The sequence below is a fragment of the Parambassis ranga genome, chromosome 5 (genome assembly GCF_900634625.1).
Source record: "Parambassis ranga chromosome 5, fParRan2.1, whole genome shotgun sequence".
Lineage (NCBI taxonomy): Eukaryota > Metazoa > Chordata > Actinopteri > Ambassidae > Parambassis > Parambassis ranga.
This window is the reverse complement of record NC_041026.1, coordinates 16,189,132-16,210,619: the sequence shown is the minus strand read 5'-3', so window position 1 is coordinate 16,210,619 and position 21,488 is coordinate 16,189,132. Positions and strand designations below refer to the sequence as shown.

General features: G+C 43.8%; 2 protein-coding genes across 3 annotated transcripts; both read right to left on the bottom strand.

Moving 5' to 3' along the window:
- Positions 1-3,063: 3,063 nt before the first annotated feature.
- LOC114435309 (mucin-3B) lies at positions 3,064-6,772 on the bottom strand. 2 transcript variants are annotated; one of them, XM_028404928.1, is made up of 9 exons: positions 5,886-6,772; positions 5,653-5,777; positions 5,503-5,567; positions 5,210-5,412; positions 4,930-5,095; positions 4,669-4,836; positions 3,988-4,058; positions 3,841-3,886; positions 3,064-3,725 (listed from the first exon to the last, which is right to left on the bottom strand). In XM_028404928.1, exons 1-8 carry the CDS (start codon positions 6,604-6,606, stop codon positions 3,858-3,860), a joined length of 1,548 nt encoding a protein of 515 aa, XP_028260729.1. In that variant the 5' UTR covers positions 6,607-6,772; the 3' UTR covers positions 3,064-3,725; positions 3,841-3,857. The 2 variants fall into 2 exon arrangements, with proteins under 2 accessions (XP_028260729.1, XP_028260730.1); XM_028404929.1 differs by having other exon boundaries at positions 3,064-3,722.
- A 4,760-nt stretch (positions 6,773-11,532) lies between these two features.
- On the bottom strand, positions 11,533-19,184 carry LOC114435467 (cell wall protein DAN4-like; the record flags this gene model as incomplete). Its single annotated transcript, XM_028405151.1, has 3 exons — positions 18,646-19,184; positions 13,879-13,926; positions 11,533-11,583 (listed from the first exon to the last, which is right to left on the bottom strand). Coding segments are annotated over exons 1-3 (444 nt in total), but the record flags the coding sequence as incomplete, so codon positions are not given.
- Between the last annotated feature and the right edge of the window lie 2,304 nt (positions 19,185-21,488).

Here is a 21,488-nt window from a genome sequence, read left to right as displayed (position 1 = left end):
AACTTCTCTGCTGTGGTGAAGACATGCACTGGGAGAGTTCAGTATGCTGTGTACAGTATTTAACAATTCCATTTGTTGATAAGTATATAGTCTTTAAAAAGAAAGCAACAATAAAATGACTTTATTTATGAGCTTGCTTCATCCTGTTTCTTGAATCTGCCAGGAGTGAACTCTCTACTCAGCTGTTTGGCCTGTTTTATCACCCACACACCCTCATGCTGTGCCTTATTGTGACTGGCCTCTATCCAGAGAGAGAGAGAAAAAGAGAGGACTGACTGACAGGTGCGCTGCATATTGTCTTCCTCTTCCTGCTTACAACATGATTTCCTCCCGCAGCATCGATGCTCCTGGCTTCGCGGGCTTTTAAGCACTTTTAGTGATGTTGCAAGTTGTTTGAGTCTTGACTCGCGTCCATGTAGGTTTGGGCACGGAGCCGAAACCACAGCGAACCAGAAAAGGCATTAGCTTAGTAATTTTAATAAATAAGCTGCAATTCAACTGCAGTTCCATTATAGGGAGGACCTCGCAGTGAGGAAGGTTTGCTGCTCACAGTGACTGATGGAACAAAAGGTGGCCGTTTGAACTATCTAGGCCTCCTGCAAACCCTTTCACCTGATTCATTCTGAGGTCAGCTGCTAGGCGACAGCATGGGTGGGTGGTGACCATGGCAACTATAGAAAGACAGGTTCCCTTCTTTTAAAAGTCTGCTGGGGGGACCACAGAGGACTTGAACAATAATAATTCTTCTATTAATTCTCTTTTATTTCTTCACCTTGTGTGTTTTTCCTTTGACTTTAGAGATTTACTTCTACTTCCTTTAAATATATCTCTGACCTTATTACCAATGCTGGTATATTAATAGGTGGAACAAACATATTTTATTGATAAGATTTATTACACTAATTATGATTACAGAATAGCATCTGTCTGACTTCTGTGAGCTGAACTGTTGAAATTGAAAATACTGTATAAGATATAATGAGACTTATTATATGAAAAACAATATAAGACAAATCCATGTCTGAAAAATAAAAAAAATGTAGTAATAAAAAAAAAACAACAATGAAAAATCAAACAGCAGGTTGGCTGCAAGTTGTTCCTAAGTGCTTTAAGTACCTTTGAATAAGTAGGAAAAAAGTGCCATATAAATACACAACTTTAATAGTGGATAGATTTAAACATGATGCATCAAAATAATCAATGTATTTAAAATAATGTTAAAATAAGAATGAGCAAGATACTTATAACATTAAGATTGTGAACATTGTTGAGAATCCATATTCAGTTGTCGCTATTGGACCCCATTGTTTGCATTAACGTTTTGTTTAAGTGTAACTTCTCTTATCGTGTGCTGTGAGTGAGGGATGGACTGAGCTGTAAATATTTAACTCGGGTTGAAGCGCTGCTGGTTAAATTTTACTCAGGTCAGAGTTGTGGCAGAGGAAACACAGCACATCAAGCTGCAGGTGAAGCAGCTGGTCAGTGTGCCTCCTGTGGTTGGACTCTAGGTGGAGACAAAGAACTGCTTCAGATAGAAAGAGATACATGGTCTTCTGTGTTGCTATGGCAGCAGCAGCAGCAGCAGCAGGGACGTACACCAGAATTATGATGCATGCTGTAAAACACTAAATGCAGTTGTGAAATAAATTTAAACCTCACGGTTAAACTAGTCTGCAGTGCTGAAGCTGCCATGACCTGATACTGACACATGTCCATGATCATGGTTTATTTAAGCAAGGAACATTTTCAGAGTACTGTTTTTTATGTATCATTGTGGCTCCTATGCACCAAAACAGGCCCAAACCACGTCACTATCACCACCATGTTTCACAGACTGGATGGCTTCACATACAGTCATTCTTTTTCCAAGCGTAAGCCTTTACCACTTAAACCAAACAATAACCCCTGCCTTGTCCACGTGAAATAGGAAATTCTAAGGGAGTTCACAAACTTTGGAGCAGCACGGTATCTTTGTGCCTTTTATCTCCCCCCACTCTTCACATTCTGCAAAACCAGACTATTGGGATGAAGGTGTGTGTGCCATCTAGTGGTGGATTGCTTAAATGACACTGAAAGGGCCACTGGTTACTGATGTTTTCTGGGTGTTGATGAAGATTCTCAGTCATACAGGTCATATTCGTAGTCGACGATTGAAGCAAGGTATCTGGACTTGTAGAGTTTTATTGAAGACGTTTTGCTGCAGCAAAACCTCTGCTGTACCATAAAGCCATGTTTCAGATGACCCCCTTCAGTTCAGAGTTTGCATATATTCTATTTTTCCATGTACTTCAGCTTCCTTCTGCATTTCAAAGACATGCGTGTTAGCTTGAATGGGGACTCTAAATTGGTTGTAGTCCTGACTGTTAATGGTTGTTTGTCTCTTTATACTGGTCCTGTGATTGGTGACCTGTTCAGAGAGTCACCTATACTTCTCGTCCTTTGACAGCTGTCAAGGCCTTATAGGAGTCAGGGAGGCTGGACCCTATTTAGGATGAAGCTGATCAAAAAATGGATGGATGTTTTGTTGTTGGTGTAGTTTCACTTCCTGTTCAGTGTGTTGCTTGGCCCTTGTGCCTTTTGCTTCTTTCCCTGTATGTGTCTTGTTTGGCTGTTTCTTCCACTATGATTGCTTGATTGTCCCCCCTTATTGTTACCACCCCTGTGTTCTTACCCTCACTTTTTTGTTTTTTGTTTTTGTGTGTGCCTTTGTCAGTTTGGGTGTTACATCACATATAGTTACTGCTTAGTTTATTCTAGTTCTAATTTCAAGTGTTTTGTTGTCCGCCTTGTGTCTCCATGGTTGTTGCCTTAATTCAGGATTTTCTTACAAGGCTTCGGCATTGGAGTTTCTCTCTATACACTGTGAGTTAATGTAAAGTTAAATTAGATGTCCCTGTTTGCCTCAGTACTCCTGGGTCTCCTCTAACCATACATTTGTAGAACAACATGGGTGCTTGGGATTGTATTATGTTTCCAGGTAAAAAGCATTTTTTATAATAGTGTAGCTTTTTATGGAAAAAACAGCTGCCCACGTTCCACGTTTCATTCAACACAAAATGCTTGTACAGGTTTTTGAAGTTTATTAAACCACATGAAGGATTCAGATCATTCTTTGAACTACATTTTAAAACTTGTAGTATCATTCCTTGCGTTTTTTATAAAACTGCGTATCGACAATAAATAAAAGAAGAAAAGTTAATGAGGGCATTTTGTTCTTACCCGCGATCTATTGCACTAGCAGAAATAATCTATTTATATTTATAATGACGTTTTCATTAGTGTGTAATTAAATGTAAAAGAATCGTCTTTGTCAGCTAAGAATGAGTCTTTCATTGTATTAGTGTTTTCCATGGTAGCCCAGAACAAAGCAAACACTAAAGATGAAGCAAGTGGTGACAAAATCAGTAGGTGGGCTGTAATCTGCTATCTCACCACTAGATGTCACTAAATCCTGCACACTGGTTTATTGAAATCACACAAAACTACACACCACAAACTATATTGGTGTCATAAAGTAACATGAAGAAACGACCATGAAGTCCGAAATGACAGAAAGTATAAATAAAATCATAAATATTGTACTTTACATGCAATACATAGTTTGTAGCTCATACTTATCTGTAATCTTTTTTATTGCTATAATTTAAAACAATCTCCTAAGAGAAAAATTCTTTGTTCTGTGGCCGCCATCTGGGCTTGATGTTCTGATCCTCTGTTGTGACCTGCTAAAGAGACAAAGCAAGGAGAATATATGCAAATGTTCACGTTAATATTTTAACTTTTTGACTGTGTACTCTAGAGATTTTCATAGCGTATCACCAGATTAGTAAACAAGCTTACCTTTTCTACATGCAGCATCAGCGCGCAAATCCAAAGTTGTGATTTCCTAAAGAAAATAATGTTGGAAGGCAAATGTTAAAATCCTTCCTGAAAGAATGTTTACAGAATTTTCTAAAATATCTGTGAATACAGAAAAAAAGGACACACCTGTATCAGAAAAGTCAAAGAAATCTTCCTCAAAAGCAGACAGTCCTCTGTCAAAAGACGTACTTCTTTTCCTAAATGTGGGGGAAAAAAGTTCATGATTACAGACAAAAAGAAAAGCATATTTACATTGATTACTGAAGCCAGATCATTGACGGTATGCAATATAGAGCCAGATAGGAAAAAGCTTGCTGTTTTATAAAGCACCAGCAGGTGGCACTGTTGTGTTTTGCGTCAGTAACAGGAGCATAGAGTAAGTAAGACCGGAAGACCCCCCCCCCACTTACAGGAAGCCATGTTTGTTCTACTGCAGGTAATGTATTGATTTTTGTTAATTGGGGGATACATATTCCGTAAAAGTGAATCTTTTTCACTTTTAAAAAGCTGGAATCTAAAAGTCTGTTGTAAAGTCTGTTGCTGTCGGACACAGAACTAGCTAGAAACAGATTCCGTTTAAACACCAGGGGTTGGATTTTGTGAAGAATATGAATGCATACACAGGTTATGAGTTTAACCAGGGTTATGCCAATTTCTCTTTATGTCAGTAATTTCTTTTGAATTCACCTTTACTACTTGTTTCTTTGCCAATACCCAATTTTTTCATTCAGAAAAAAAAAAGATTTTTGTGTTTATTTTGCTATGCTACACCTGCATAAAAACATAAAACACCATTAAATAACCCACCAAATGCCTGTTCGTCTCTTTTTGATGATGACAGCAATAATAATGATGACGATCAAGAGCAGCAGTGCTGCTGCCAGTGATCCAAACAGTGCTCCAAAGAATCCCGGTCCTCTGCGGTAGTTTTCACAGCGTGGACCATAATACTGCTCCAAGCTGTTTCCGTAGCATCTGTGTTAACGAGTACAGTACATTAATAAAAGCACTATTATGAGAAATATATCAGACACATCTTAAGTTACAGTAGAGGGTATATTGGCTTACCTGCAGATTGCCCCTAGGTTAATCTCATTTAGACAGTCTCCATGGTGATTGCAGTAATCAGGGTTTGTTTTGCAAGGTCCAGCACACTGCCACTCACCATCAACAACCTCGGCAGTGTAGCCAGCAAACTTAGAGCAATTGACAAATGGCTTCAGATCTGTGATATCTGATTGAGTTTAAAAATATATATACATATGTATTATGTTGTAATGTAAACCACGTGGAGAAATTGAAAAAACAGTGCGTTAAGTGATGATGTTCAAACATTTGGTACACTTACTTAGGATTGGAGGTGGCTGGAAGGTGAGGGTGTTAAACTGCACACTTTTATTTTCAAAGGCCAGAGAGATGTTTTTGAGGTTGCTTGTGTTGTTTAAGATGCCAGTCAACACTTCATCAAGCTGGTTGTTGACAAACTGGATTTGACTTTCATTGTTAGTATAGCCGTACACCGCCACACTGTCTGCAACAACACTTCCTGGTCTAGAATGGGAAATAACATAATATTACAAACAACAGTTATTACTTTTTTAAAATTAATTCATTTAGATAATTGTGTTAATTAAAACATACGATAATCTGATGACTGTTGTTGTCTTGAAGGATTGTGGGTCTGCTGATTTGCACAATACCTCAAGCTGGAATAATAAAATATGTGGGTTATTTTCTTGTTATTTCTGGTTCTGGCAAGTACATGATAAAAAAATGAATAACATTCATTACCTGTGGTTCCAATGTTTCAATGAATTTCACTGATTGAGGAGAGCTCAAATTATTATAGGCATTGTCAAACTCAATATTGATTTCCAAAGTGAAATTTGCTTTTCGAGTTGGAATTGCTCCATTATCTGCAAACACAAGTGAAACATTGATATTAGCATCACATTTAACTCAAGCAAACAACCTGAAAGATGGCGTACCCAAACTATTGGGAGGAATAATGTAAAATGTCTTACCAAAAGTAGCTGTGGTGTCATTAATTCCAAAGTTGCAATTTTCTCCAAAGACAAAATTTTGACAGACACACTGACATCTTCCAAGTGTCACATTGAAGACACAGGTACCTCCATTACAATGACAGTTTGTGCACTGTGGAGTTGTTGACTCTGTAGATTGTGTTGTTCCTGTAGGCGTCACTGTTGTAACAGACATAGATGTGGAACTGAGCATAGTGGTCGTTTCAGTTGGTCCACTTGTAGTTGATTGCGATGTTGACTCAGTAGACTGTGTTGCAGCTGTGGGCGTCTCTGTTGTGACAGATGTAGATGTAAGCGGTGTGGGTGATGATGTACTTGTTGCAGCTGTTTCAGGGCTTGTAAATAAGGGCAGGGTTGTGCTAGTACCCGTTGGACTGGTTTCAGTAAACTGAGTAGTCTCTGGAGACATGGCTGATGTGGAACTGGGAATGGTGGTCGTTTCAGTTGGTCCACTTGTAGTTGAATGCGATGTTGACTCAGTAGACTGTGTTGCAGCTGTGGGTGTCTCTGTTGTGACAGATGAAGATGTAAGTGGTGTGGGTGATGATGTAGTTGTTGTGGCTGTTTCAGGGCTTGTAGATGAAGGTAGAGTTGTGCTAGTATCTGTTGGAATGGTTTCAGTATTTTGTGATGGAGATGTTTTAGTAAACTGAGTAGTCTCTGAAGACATGGCTGATGTGGAACTGAGCATGGTGGTCATTTCAGTTGGCCCACTCGTAGTTGATTGCGATGTTGACTCAGTAGACTGTGTTGCAGCTGTGGGTGTCTCTGTTGTGACAGATGTAGATGTAAGCGGTGTGGGTGATGATGTAATTATTGCCGCTGTTTCAGGGCTTGTAGATGAAGGAAGAGTTGTACTAGAACTTGTTGGACTGGTTTCAGTAAAATGAGTAGTCTCTATAGACATGGCTGATGTGGAACCGAGCATGGTGGTCATTTCAGTTGGTCCACTTGTAGTTGATTGCGATGTTGACTCAGTAGACTGTGTTGCAACTGTAGGCGTCTCTGTTGTGACAGATGTAGATGTAAGCGGTGTGGGTGATGATGTAGTTGTTGTGGCTGTTTCAGGGCTTGTAGATGAAGGAAGAGTTGTGCTAGATTCTGTTGGACTGGTTTCAGTAAAATGAGTAGTCTCTGAAGACATGGCTGATGTGGAACTGACCATGGTGGTCGTTTCAGTAGGTCCACTTGTAGTTGATTGCGATGTTGACTCAGTAGACTGTGTTGCTGCTGTGGGCATCACAGTTGTGACAGATGTAGATGTAAGCGGTGTGGGTGATGATGTACTTGTTGTAGCTGTTTCAGGGCTTGTAGATAAGGGCAGGGTTGTGCTAGTACCTGTTGGACTGGTTTCAGTAAACTGAGTAGTCTCTGGAGACATGGCTGATGTGGAACTGGGAATGGTGGTTGTTTCAGTTGGTCCACTTGTAGTTGAATGTGATGTTGACTCAGTAGACTGTGTTGCAGCTGTGGGTGTCTCTGTTGTGACAGATGAAGATGTAAGTGGTGTGGGTGATGATGTAGTTGTTGTGGCCGTTTCAGGGCTTGTAGATGAAGGCAGAGTTGTGCTAGTACCTGTTGGACTGGTTTCAGTATTTTGTGATGGAGATGTTTTAGTAAACTGAGTAGTCTCTATAGACATGGCTGATGTGGAACTGAGCATTGTGGTCGTTTCAGTTGGTCCACTTGTAGTTGATTGCGATGTTGACTCAGTAGACTGTGTTGCAACTGTGGGTGTCTCTGTTGTGACAGATGTAGATGTAAGCGGTGTGGGTGATGATGTAGTTGTTGTGGCTGATTCAGGGCTTGTAGATGAAGGAAGAGTTGTACTAGTATCTGTTGGACTGGTTTCAGTATTTTTTGATGGAGATGTTTCAGTAAACTGAGTAGTCTCTGAAGACATGGCTGATGTGGAACTGACCATGGTGGTCGTTTCAGTAGGTCCACTTGTAGTTGATTGCGATGTTGACTCAGTAGACTGTGTTGCAGCTGTGGCCGTCTCTGTTGTGACAGATGTAGATGTAAGCGGTGTGGGTGATGATGTAGTTGTTGTGGCTGTTTCAGGGCTTGTAGATGAAGGAAGAGTTGTGCTAGATTCTGTTGGACTGGTTTCAGTAAAATGAGTAGTCTCTGAAGACATGGCTGATGTGGAACTGACCATGGTGGTCGTTTCAGTAGGTCCACTTGTAGTTGATTGCGATGTTGACTCAGTAGACTGTGTTGCTGCTGTGGGCATCACAGTTGTGACAGATGTAGATGTAAGCGGTGTGGGTGATGATGTACTTGTTGTAGCTGTTTCAGGGCTTGTAGATAAGGGCAGGGTTGTGCTAGTACCTGTTGGACTGGTTTCAGTAAACTGAGTAGTCTCTGGAGACATGGCTGATGTGGAACTGGGAATGGTGGTTGTTTCAGTTGGTCCACTTGTAGTTGAATGTGATGTTGACTCAGTAGACTGTGTTGCAGCTGTGGGTGTCTCTGTTGTGACAGATGAAGATGTAAGTGGTGTGGGTGATGATGTAGTTGTTGTGGCCGTTTCAGGGCTTGTAGATGAAGGCAGAGTTGTGCTAGTACCTGTTGGACTGGTTTCAGTATTTTGTGATGGAGATGTTTTAGTAAACTGAGTAGTCTCTATAGACATGGCTGATGTGGAACTGAGCATTGTGGTCGTTTCAGTTGGTCCACTTGTAGTTGATTGCGATGTTGACTCAGTAGACTGTGTTGCAACTGTGGGTGTCTCTGTTGTGACAGATGTAGATGTAAGCGGTGTGGGTGATGATGTAGTTGTTGTGGCTGATTCAGGGCTTGTAGATGAAGGAAGAGTTGTACTAGTATCTGTTGGACTGGTTTCAGTATTTTTTGATGGAGATGTTTCAGTAAACTGAGTAGTCTCTGAAGACATGGCTGATGTGGAACTGACCATGGTGGTCGTTTCAGTAGGTCCACTTGTAGTTGATTGCGATGTTGACTCAGTAGACTGTGTTGCAGCTGTGGCCGTCTCTGTTGTGACAGATGTAGATGTAAGCGGTGTGGGTGATGATGTAGTTGTTGTGGCTGTTTCAGGGCTTGTAGATGAAGGCAGAGTTGCGCTAGTACCTGTTGGACTGGTTTCAGTAAACTGAGTAGTCTCTGGAGACATGGCTGATGTGGAACTGGGAATGGTGGTCGTTTCAGTTGGTCCACTTGTAGTTGAATGCGATGTTGACTCAGTAGACTGTGTTGCAGCTGTGGGTGTCACTGTTGTGACAGATGTAGATGTAAGCGGTGTGTGTGATGATGTAGTTGTTGTGGCTGTTTCAGGGCTTGTAGATGAAGGCAGAGTTGTGCTAGATTCTGTTGGACTGGTTTCAGTAAAATGAGTAGTCTCTGAAGACATGGCTGATGTGGAACTGACCATGGTGGTCGTTTCAGCTGGTCCACTTGTAGTTGATTGCGATGTTGACTCAGTAGACTGGGTTGCAGCTGTGGGTGTCTCTGTTGTGACAGATGAAGATGTAAGTGGTGTGGGTGATGATGTAGTTGTTGTGGCTGTTTCAGGGCTTGTAGATGAAGGTAGAGTTGTGCTAGTATCTGTTGGAATGGTTTCAGTATTTTGTGATGGAGATGTTTTAGTAAACTGAGTAGTCTCTGGAGACATGGCTGATGTGGAACTGGGAATGGTGGTCGTTTCAGTTGGTCCACTTGTAGTTGAATGCGATGTTGACTCAGTAGACTGTGTTGCAGCTGTGGCCGTCTCTGTTGTGACAGATGTAGATGTAAGCGGTGTGTGTGATGATGTAGTTGTTGTGGCTGTTTCAGGGCTTGTAGATGAAGGCAGAGTTGTGCTAGATTCTGTTGGACTGGTTTCAGTAAAATGAGTAGTCTCTGAAGACATGGCTGATGTGGAACTGACCATGGTGGTCGTTTCAGTTGGTCCACTTGTAGTTGATTGCGATGTTGACTCAGTAGACTGGGTTGCAGCTGTGGGTGTCTCTGTTGTGACAGATGTAGATGTAAGTGGTGTGGGTGATGATGTAGATGTTGTGGCTGTTCCAGGGCTTGTAGATGAAGGCAGAGTTGTGCTAGATTCTGTTGGACTGGTTTCAGTAAAATGAGTAGTCTCTGAAGACATGGCTGATGTTGAACTGACCATGGTGGTCGTTTCAGTAGGTCCACTTGTAGTTGATTGCGATGTTGACTCAGTAGACTGTGTTGCAGCTGTGGGCATCACAGTTGTGACAGATGTAGATGTCGTTTCAGTTGGTCCACTTGTAGTTGATTGCGATGTTGACTCAGTAGACTGGGTTGCAGCTGTGGGTGTCTCTGTTGTGACAGATGTAGATGTAAGTGGTGTGGGTGATGATGTAGTTGTTGTGGCTGTTTCAGGGCTTGTAGATGAAGGCAGAGTTGTACTAGAACTTGTTGGACTGGTTTCAGTAAACTGAGTAGTCTCTATAGACATGGCTGATGTGGAACTGGGCATGGTGGTCGTTTCAGTTGGTCCACTTGTAGTTGATTGTGATGTTGACTCAGTAGATTGTGTTGCAGCTGTGGGTGTCTCTGTTGTGACAGATGTAGATGTAAGCGGCGTGGGTGATGATGTAGTTGTTGTGGCTGTTTCAGGGCTTGTAGATGAAGGCAGAGTTGTGCTAGTACCTGTTGGACTGGTTTCAGTATTTTGTGATGGAGATGTTTTAGTAAACTGAGTAGTCTCTGAAGACATGGCTGATGTGGAACTGAGCATAGTGGTCGTTTCAGTAGGTCCACTTGTAGTTGATTGCGATGTTGACTCAGTAGACTGTGTTGCAGCTGTGGGTGTCTCTGTTGTGACAGATGTAGATGTAAGCGGTGTGGGTGATGATGTAGTTGTTGTGGCTGTTTCAGGGCTTGTAGATGAAGGCAGAGTTGCGCTAGTACCTGTTGGACTGGTTTCAGTAAACTGAGTAGTCTCTGGAGACATGGCTGATGTGGAACTGGGAATGGTGGTCGTTTCAGTTGGTCCACTTGTAGTTGAATGCGATGTTGACTCAGTAGACTGTGTTGCAGCTGTCGGTGTCTCTGTTGTGACAGATGTAGATGTAAGCGGTGTGTGTGATGATGTAGTTGTTGTGGCTGTTTCAGGGCTTGTAGATGAAGGCAGAGTTGTGCTAGTACCTGTTGGACTGGTTTCAGTAAACTGAGTAGTCTCTGAAGACATGGCTGATGTGGAACTGAGCATGGTGGTCGTTTCAGTTGGTCCACTTGTGGTTGATTGCGATGTTGACTCAGTAGACTGTGTTGCAACTGTGGGTGTCTCTGTTGTGATAGCTGTAGATGTAAGCGGTGTGGGTGATGATGTAATTATTGCCGCTGTTTCAGGGCTTGTAGATGAAGGAAGAGTTGTACTAGAACTTGTTGGACTGGTTTCAGTAAACTGAGTAGTCTCTGAAGACATGGCTGATGTGGAACTGAGCATGGTGGTCGTTTCAGTTGGTCCACTTGTAGTTGATTGCGATGTTGACTCAGTAGACTGTGTTGCAGCTGTAGGCGTCTCTGTTGTGACAGATGTAGATGTAAGCGGTGTGGGTGATGATGTAGTTGTTGTGGCTGTTTCAGGGCTTGTAGATGAAGGCAGAGTTGCGCTAGTACCTGTTGGACTGGTTTCAGTAAACTGAGTAGTCTCTGGAGACATGGCTGATGTGGAACTGGGAATGGTGGTCGTTTCAGTTGGTCCACTTGTAGTTGAATGCGATGTTGACTCAGTAGACTGTGTTGCAGCTGTGGGTGTCTCTGTTGTGACAGATGTAGATGTAAGCGGTGTGTGTGATGATGTAGTTGTTGTGGCTGTTTCAGGGCTTGTAGATGAAGGCAGAGTTGTGCTAGTACCTGTTGGACTGGTTTCAGTAAACTGAGTAGTCTCTGAAGACATGGCTGATGTGGAACTGAGCATGGTGGTCGTTTCAGTTGGTCCACTTGTGGTTGATTGCGATGTTGACTCAGTAGACTGTGTTGCAACTGTAGGCGTCTCTGTTGTGACAGATGTAGATGTAAGCGGTGTGGGTGATGATGTAGTTGTTGTGGCTGTTTCAGGGCTTGTAGATGAAGGCAGAGTTGTGCTAGATTCTGTTGGACTGGTTTCAGTAAAATGAGTAGTCTCTGAAGACATGGCTGATGTGGAACTGACCATGGTGGTCGTTTCAGTAGGTCCACTTGTAGTTGATTGCGATGTTGACTCAGTAGACTGTGTTGCAGCTGTGGGCATCACAGTTGTGACAGATGTAGACGTCGTTTCAGTTGGTCCACTTGTAGTTGATTGCGATGTTGACTCAGTAGACTGGGTTGCAGCTGTGGGTGTCTCTGTTGTGACAGATGAAGATGTAAGTGGTGTGGGTGATGATGTAGTTGTTGTGGCTGTTTCAGGGCTTGTAGATGAAGGTAGAGTTGTGCTAGTATCTGTTGGAATGGTTTCAGTATTTTGTGATGGAGATGTTTTAGTAAACTGAGTAGTCTCTGAAGACATGGCTGATGTGGAACTGAGCATGGTGGTCATTTCAGTTGGCCCACTCGTAGTTGATTGCGATGTTGACTCAGTAGACTGTGTTGCAGCTGTGGGTGTCTCTGTTGTGACAGATGTAGATGTAAGCGGTGTGGGTGATGATGTAATTATTGCCGCTGTTTCAGGGCTTGTAGATGAAGGAAGAGTTGTACTAGAACTTGTTGGACTGGTTTCAGTAAAATGAGTAGTCTCTGAAGACATGGCTGATGTGGAACTGACCATGGTGGTCGTTTCAGCTGGTCCACTTGTAGTTGATTGCGATGTTGACTCAGTAGACTGGGTTGCAGCTGTGGGTGTCTCTGTTGTGACAGATGTAGATGTAAGTGGTGTGGGTGATGATGTAGATGTTGTGGCTGTTCCAGGGCTTGTAGATGAAGGCAGAGTTGTGCTAGATTCTGTTGGACTGGTTTCAGTAAAATGAGTAGTCTCTGAAGACATGGCTGATGTTGAACTGACCATGGTGGTCGTTTCAGTAGGTCCACTTGTAGTTGATTGCGATGTTGACTCAGTAGACTGTGTTGCAGCTGTGGGCATCACAGTTGTGACAGATGTAGATGTCGTTTCAGTTGGTCCACTTGTAGTTGATTGCGATGTTGACTCAGTAGACTGGGTTGCAGCTGTGGGTGTCTCTGTTGTGACAGATGTAGATGTAAGTGGTGTGGGTGATGATGTAGTTGTTGTGGCTGTTTCAGGGCTTGTAGATGAAGGCAGAGTTGTACTAGAACTTGTTGGACTGGTTTCAGTAAACTGAGTAGTCTCTATAGACATGGCTGATGTGGAACTGGGCATGGTGGTCGTTTCAGTTGGTCCACTTGTAGTTGATTGTGATGTTGACTCAGTAGATTGTGTTGCAGCTGTGGGTGTCTCTGTTGTGACAGATGTAGATGTAAGCGGTGTGGGTGATGATGTAGTTGTTGTGGCTGTTTCAGGGCTTGTAGATGAAGGCAGAGTTGTGCTAGTACCTGTTGGACTGGTTTCAGTATTTTGTGATGGAGATGTTTTAGTAAACTGAGTAGTCTCTGAAGACATGGCTGATGTGGAACTGAGCATAGTGGTCGTTTCAGTAGGTCCACTTGTAGTTGATTGCGATGTTGACTCAGTAGACTGTGTTGCAGCTGTGGGTGTCTCTGTTGTGACAGATGTAGATGTAAGCGGTGTGGGTGATGATGTAGTTGTTGTGGCTGTTTCAGGGCTTGTAGATGAAGGCAGAGTTGCGCTAGTACCTGTTGGACTGGTTTCAGTAAACTGAGTAGTCTCTGGAGACATGGCTGATGTGGAACTGGGAATGGTGGTCGTTTCAGTTGGTCCACTTGTAGTTGAATGCGATGTTGACTCAGTAGACTGTGTTGCAGCTGTCGGTGTCTCTGTTGTGACAGATGTAGATGTAAGCGGTGTGTGTGATGATGTAGTTGTTGTGGCTGTTTCAGGGCTTGTAGATGAAGGCAGAGTTGTGCTAGTACCTGTTGGACTGGTTTCAGTAAACTGAGTAGTCTCTGAAGACATGGCTGATGTGGAACTGAGCATGGTGGTCGTTTCAGTTGGTCCACTTGTAGTTGATTGCGATGTTGACTCAGTAGACTGTGTTGCAGCTGTAGGCGTCTCTGTTGTGACAGATGTAGATGTAAGCGGTGTGTGTGATGATGTAGTTGTTGTGGCTGTTTCAGGGCTTGTAGATGAAGGCAGAGTTGTGCTAGATTCTGTTGGACTGGTTTCAGTAAAATGAGTAGTCTCTGAAGACATGGCTGATGTGGAACTGACCATGGTGGTCGTTTCAGCTGGTCCACTTGTAGTTGATTGCGATGTTGACTCAGTAGACTGGGTTGCAGCTGTGGGTGTCTCTGTTGTGACAGATGTAGATGTAAGTGGTGTGGGTGATGATGTAGATGTTGTGGCTGTTCCAGGGCTTGTAGATGAAGGCAGAGTTGTGCTAGATTCTGTTGGACTGGTTTCAGTAAAATGAGTAGTCTCTGAAGACATGGCTGATGTTGAACTGACCATGGTGGTCGTTTCAGTAGGTCCACTTGTAGTTGATTGCGATGTTGACTCAGTAGACTGTGTTGCAGCTGTGGGCATCACAGTTGTGACAGATGTAGATGTCGTTTCAGTTGGTCCACTTGTAGTTGATTGCGATGTTGACTCAGTAGACTGGGTTGCAGCTGTGGGTGTCTCTGTTGTGACAGATGTAGATGTAAGTGGTGTGGGTGATGATGTAGTTGTTGTGGCTGTTTCAGGGCTTGTAGATGAAGGCAGAGTTGTACTAGAACTTGTTGGACTGGTTTCAGTAAACTGAGTAGTCTCTATAGACATGGCTGATGTGGAACTGGGCATGGTGGTCGTTTCAGTTGGTCCACTTGTAGTTGATTGTGATGTTGACTCAGTAGATTGTGTTGCAGCTGTGGGTGTCTCTGTTGTGACAGATGTAGATGTAAGCGGTGTGGGTGATGATGTAGTTGTTGTGGCTGTTTCAGGGCTTGTAGATGAAGGCAGAGTTGTGCTAGTACCTGTTGGACTGGTTTCAGTATTTTGTGATGGAGATGTTTTAGTAAACTGAGTAGTCTCTGAAGACATGGCTGATGTGGAACTGAGCATAGTGGTCGTTTCAGTAGGTCCACTTGTAGTTGATTGCGATGTTGACTCAGTAGACTGTGTTGCAGCTGTGGGTGTCTCTGTTGTGACAGATGTAGATGTAAGCGGTGTGGGTGATGATGTAGTTGTTGTGGCTGTTTCAGGGCTTGTAGATGAAGGCAGAGTTGTGCTAGTACCTGTTGGACTGGTTTCAGTAAACTGAGTAGTCTCTGAAGACATGGCTGATGTGGAACTGAGCATGGTGGTCGTTTCAGTTGGTCCACTTGTGGTTGATTGCGATGTTGACTCAGTAGACTGTGTTGCAACTGTGGGTGTCTCTGTTGTGATAGCTGTAGATGTAAGCGGTGTGGGTGATGATGTAATTATTGCCGCTGTTTCAGGGCTTGTAGATGAAGGAAGAGTTGTACTAGAACTTGTTGGACTGGTTTCAGTAAACTGAGTAGTCTCTGAAGACATGGCTGATGTGGAACTGAGCATGGTGGTCGTTTCGGTTGGTCCACTTGTAGTTGATTGCGATGTTGACTCAGTAGACTGTGTTGCAGCTGTAGGCGTCTCTGTTGTGACAGATGTAGATGTAAGCGGTGTGGGTGATGATGTAGTTGTTGTGGCTGTTTCAGGGCTTGTAGATGAAGGCAGAGTTGTGCTAGATTCTGTTGGACTGGTTTCAGTAAAATGAGTAGTCTCTGAAGACATGGCTGATGTGGAACTGACCATGGTGGTCGTTTCAGTAGGTCCACTTGTAGTTGATTGCGATGTTGACTCAGTAGACTGTGTTGCAGCTGTGGGCATCACAGTTGTGACAGATGTAGATGTCGTTTCAGTTGGTCCACTTGTAGTTGATTGCGATGTTGACTCAGTAGACTGGGTTGCAGCTGTGGGTGTCTCTGTTGTGACAGATGTAGATGTAAGTGGTGTGGGTGATGATGTAATTATTGCCGCTGTTTCAGGGCTTGTAGATGAAGGAAGAGTTGTACTAGAACTTGTTGGACTGGTTTCAGTAAACTGAGTAGTCTCTGGAGACATGGCTGATGTGGAACTGGGAATGGTGGTTGTTTCAGTTGGTCCACTTGTAGTTGAATGTGATGTTGACTCAGTAGACTGTGTTGCAGCTGTGGGTGTCTCTGTTGTGACAGATGAAGATGTAAGTGGTGTGGGTGATGATGTAGTTGTTGTGGCCGTTTCAGGGCTTGTAGATGAAGGCAGAGTTGTGCTAGATTCTGTTGGACTGGTTTCAGTAAAATGAGTAGTCTCTATAGACATGGCTGATGTGGAACTGAGCATTGTGGTCGTTTCAGTTGGTCCACTTGTAGTTGATTGCGATGTTGACTCGGTAGACTGTGTTGCAGCTGTGGCCGTCTCTGTTCTGACAGATGTAGATGTAAGCGGTGTGGGTGATGATGTACTTGTTGTAGCTGTTTCAGGGCTTGTAGATAAGGGCAGGGTTGTGCTAGTACCTGTTGGACTGGTTTCAGTAAACTGAGTAGTCTCTGGAGACATGGCTGATGTGGAACTGGGAATGGTGGTTGTTTCAGTTGGTCCACTTGTAGTTGAATGTGATGTTGACTCAGTAGACTGTGTTGCAGCTGTGGGTGTCTCTGTTGTGACAGATGAAGATGTAAGTGGTGTGGGTGATGATGTAGTTGTTGTGGCCGTTTCAGGGCTTGTAGATGAAGGCAGAGTTGTGCTAGTACCTGTTGGACTGGTTTCAGTATTTTGTGATGGAGATGTTTTAGTAAACTGAGTAGTCTCTATAGACATGGCTGATGTGGAACTGAGCATTGTGGTCGTTTCAGTTGGTCCACTTGTAGTTGATTGCGATGTTGACTCAGTAGACTGTGTTGCAACTGTGGGTGTCTCTGTTGTGACAGATGTAGATGTAAGCGGTGTGGGTGATGATGTACTTGTTGTAGCTGTTTCAGGGCTTGTAGATAAGGGCAGGGTTGTGCTAGTACCTGTTGGACTGGTTTCAGTAAACTGAGTAGTCTCTGGAGACATGGCTGATGTGGAACTGGGAATGGTGGTTGTTTCAGTTGGTCCACTTGTAGTTGAATGTGATGTTGACTCAGTAGACTGTGTTGCAGCTGTGGGTGTCTCTGTTGTGACAGATAAAGATGTAAGTGGTGTGGGTGATGATGTAGTTGTTGTGGCCGTTTCAGGGCTTGTAGATGAAGGCAGAGTTGTGCTAGTACCTGTTGGACTGGTTTCAGTATTTTGTGATGGAGATGTTTTAGTAAACTGAGTAGTCTCTATAGACATGGCTGATGTGGAACTGAGCATTGTGGTCGTTTCAGTTGTTCCACTTGTAGTTGATTGCGATGTTGACTCAGTAGACTGTGTTGCAGCTGTGGGTGTCTCTGTTGTGACAGATGTAGATGTAAGCGGTGTGGGTGATGATGTAGTTGTTGTGGCTGATTCAGGGCTTGTAGATGAAGGAAGAGTTGTACTAGTATCTGTTGGACTGGTTTCAGTATTTTTTGATGGAGATGTTTCAGTAAACTGAGTAGTCTCTGAAGACATGGCTGATGTGGAACTGAGCATGGTGGTCGTTTCAGTTGGTCCACTTGTGGTTGATTGCGATGTTGACTCAGTAGACTGTGTTGCAACTGTGGGTGTCTCTGTTGTGATAGCTGTAGATGTAAGCGGTGTGGGTGATGATGTAATTATTGCCGCTGTTTCAGGGCTTGTAGATGAAGGAAGAGTTGTACTAGAACTTGTTGGACTGGTTTCAGTAAACTGAGTAGTCTCTGAAGACATGGCTGATGTGGAACTGAGCATGGTGGTCGTTTCAGTTGGTCCACTTGTAGTTGATTGCGATGTTGACTCAGTAGACTGGGTTGCAGCTGTGGGTGTCTCTGTTGTGACAGATGTAGATGTAAGTGGTGTGGGTGATGATGTAGTTGTTGTGGCTGTTTCAGGGCTTGTAGATGAAGGCAGAGTTGTACTAGAACTTGTTGGACTGGTTTCAGTAAACTGAGTAGTCTCTATAGACATGGCTGATGTGGAACTGGGCATGGTGGTCGTTTCAGTTGGTCCACTTGTAGTTGATTGTGATGTTGACTCAGTAGATTGTGTTGCAGCTGTGGGTGTCTCTGTTGTGACAGATGTAGATGTAAGCGGTGTGGGTGATGATGTAGTTGTTGTGGCTGTTTCAGGGCTTGTAGATGAAGGCAGAGTTGTGCTAGTACCTGTTGGACTGGTTTCAGTATTTTGTGATGGAGATGTTTTAGTAAACTGAGTAGTCTCTGAAGACATGGCTGATGTGGAACTGAGCATAGTGGTCGTTTCAGTAGGTCCACTTGTAGTTGATTGCGATGTTGACTCAGTAGACTGTGTTGCAGCTGTGGGTGTCTCTGTTGTGACAGATGTAGATGTAAGCGGTGTGGGTGATGATGTAGTTGTTGTGGCTGTTTCAGGGCTTGTAGATGAAGGCAGAGTTGCGCTAGTACCTGTTGGACTGGTTTCAGTAAACTGAGTAGTCTCTGGAGACATGGCTGATGTGGAACTGGGAATGGTGGTCGTTTCAGTTGGTCCACTTGTAGTTGAATGCGATGTTGACTCAGTAGACTGTGTTGCAGCTGTCGGTGTCTCTGTTGTGACAGATGTAGATGTAAGCGGTGTGTGTGATGATGTAGTTGTTGTGGCTGTTTCAGGGCTTGTAGATGAAGGCAGAGTTGTGCTAGTACCTGTTGGACTGGTTTCAGTATTTTGTGATGGAGATGTTTTAGTAAACTGAGTAGTCTCTGAAGACATGGCTGATGTGGAACTGAGCATAGTGGTCGTTTCAGTAGGTCCACTTGTAGTTGATTGCGATGTTGACTCAGTAGACTGTGTTGCAGCTGTGGGTGTCTCTGTTGTGACAGATGTAGATGTAAGCGGTGTGGGTGATGATGTAGTTGTTGTGGCTGTTTCAGGGCTTGTAGATGAAGGCAGAGTTGCGCTAGTACCTGTTGGACTGGTTTCAGTAAACTGAGTAGTCTCTGGAGACATGGCTGATGTGGAACTGGGAATGGTGGTCGTTTCAGTTGGTCTACTTGTAGTTGAATGCGATGTTGACTCAGTAGACTGTGTTGCAGCTGTCGGTGTCTCTGTTGTGACAGATGTAGATGTAAGCGGTGTGTGTGATGATGTAGTTGTTGTGGCTGTTTCAGGGCTTGTAGATGAAGGCAGAGTTGTGCTAGTACCTGTTGGACTGGTTTCAGTAAACTGAGTAGTCTCTGAAGACATGGCTGATGTGGAACTGAGCATGGTGGTCGTTTCAGTTGGTCCACTTGTAGTTGATTGCGATGTTGACTCAGTAGACTGTGTTGCAGCTGTAGGCGTCTCTGTTGTGACAGATGTAGATGTAAGCGGTGTGTGTGATGATGTAGTTGTTGTGGCTGTTTCAGGGCTTGTAGATGAAGGCAGAGTTGTGCTAGATTCTGTTGGACTGGTTTCAGTAAAATGAGTAGTCTCTGAAGACATGGCTGATGTGGAACTGACCATGGTGGTCGTTTCAGCTGGTCCACTTGTAGTTGATTGCGATGTTGACTCAGTAGACTGGGTTGCAGCTGTGGGTGTCTCTGTTGTGACAGATGTAGATGTAAGTGGTGTGGGTGATGATGTAGATGTTGTGGCTGTTCCAGGGCTTGTAGATGAAGGCAGAGTTGTGCTAGATTCTGTTGGACTGGTTTCAGTAAAATGAGTAGTCTCTGAAGACATGGCTGATGTTGAACTGACCATGGTGGTCGTTTCAGTAGGTCCACTTGTAGTTGATTGCGATGTTGACTCAGTAGACTGTGTTGCAGCTGTGGGCATCACAGTTGTGACAGATGTAGATGTCGTTTCAGTTGGTCCACTTGTAGTTGATTGCGATGTTGACTCAGTAGACTGGGTTGCAGCTGTGGGTGTCTCTGTTGTGACAGATGTAGATGTAAGTGGTGTGGGTGATGATGTAGTTGTTGTGGCTGTTTCAGGGCTTGTAGATGAAGGCAGAGTTGTACTAGAACTTGTTGGACTGGTTTCAGTAAACTGAGTAGTCTCTATAGACATGGCTGATGTGGAACTGGGCATGGTGGTCGTTTCAGTTGGTCCACTTGTAGTTGATTGTGATGTTGACTCAGTAGATTGTGTTGCAGCTGTGGGTGTCTCTGTTGTGACAGATGTAGATGTAAGCGGAGTGGGTGATGATGTAGTTGTTGTGGCTGTTTCAGGGCTTGTAGATGAAGGCAGAGTTGTGCTAGTACCTGTTGGACTGGTTTCAGTATTTTGTGATGGAGATGTTTTAGTAAACTGAGTAGTCTCTGAAGACATGGCTGATGTGGAACTGAGCATAGTGGTCGTTTCAGTAGGTCCACTTGTAGTTGATTGCGATGTTGACTCAGTAGACTGTGTTGCAGCTGTGGGTGTCTCTGTTGTGACAGATGTAGATGTAAGCGGTGTGGGTGATGATGTAGTTGTTGTGGCTGTTTCAGGGCTTGTAGATGAAGGCAGAGTTGTGCTAGTACCTGTTGGACTGGTTTCAGTAAACTGAGTAGTCTCTGAAGACATGGCTGATGTGGAACTGAGCATGGTGGTCGTTTCAGTTGGTCCACTTGTGGTTGATTGCGATGTTGACTCAGTAGACTGTGTTGCAACTGTGGGTGTCTCTGTTGTGATAGCTGTAGATGTAAGCGGTGTGGGTGATGATGTAATTATTGCCGCTGTTTCAGGGCTTGTAGATGAAGGAAGAGTTGTACTAGAACTTGTTGGACTGGTTTCAGTAAACTGAGTAGTCTCTGAAGACATGGCTGATGTGGAACTGAGCATGGTGGTCGTTTCGGTTGGTCCACTTGTAGTTGATTGCGATGTTGACTCAGTAGACTGTGTTGCAGCTGTAGGCGTCTCTGTTGTGACAGATGTAGATGTAAGCGGTGTGGGTGATGATGTAGTTGTTGTGGCTGTTTCAGGGCTTGTAGATGAAGGCAGAGTTGTGCTAGATTCTGTTGGACTGGTTTCAGTAAAATGAGTAGTCTCTGAAGACATGGCTGATGTGGAACTGACCATGGTGGTCGTTTCAGTAGGTCCACTTGTAGTTGATTGCGATGTTGACTCAGTAGACTGTGTTGCAGCTGTGGGCATCACAGTTGTGACAGATGTAGATGTCGTTTCAGTTGGTCCACTTGTAGTTGATTGCGATGTTGACTCAGTAGACTGGGTTGCAGCTGTGGGTGTCTCTGTTGTGACAGATGTAGATGTAAGTGGTGTGGGTGATGATGTAATTATTGCCGCTGTTTCAGGGCTTGTAGATGAAGGAAGAGTTGTACTAGAACTTGTTGGACTGGTTTCAGTAAACTGAGTAGTCTCTGGAGACATGGCTGATGTGGAACTGGGAATGGTGGTTGTTTCAGTTGGTCCACTTGTAGTTGAATGTGATGTTGACTCAGTAGACTTTGTTGCAGCTGTGGGTGTCTCTGTTGTGACAGATGAAGATGTAAGTGGTGTGGGTGATGATGTAGTTGTTGTGGCCG

Bases quoted from the DNA above. Each gene is read 5' to 3' on its own strand.
- LOC114435309 (XM_028404928.1), bottom strand. From the start codon at position 6,606: ATGACCACCATGCTCAGTTCCACATCAGCCATGTCTTCAGAGACTACT. The intron at 5,778-5,885 runs GTAAGACATTTT...TTGTGTTTGCAG, and splicing joins TGACACCACAGCTACTTTTG to ATAATGGAGCAATTCCAACT. The intron at 5,568-5,652 runs GTAATGAATGTT...TTATTATTCCAG, and splicing joins TTGAAACATTGGAACCACAG to CTTGAGGTATTGTGCAAATC.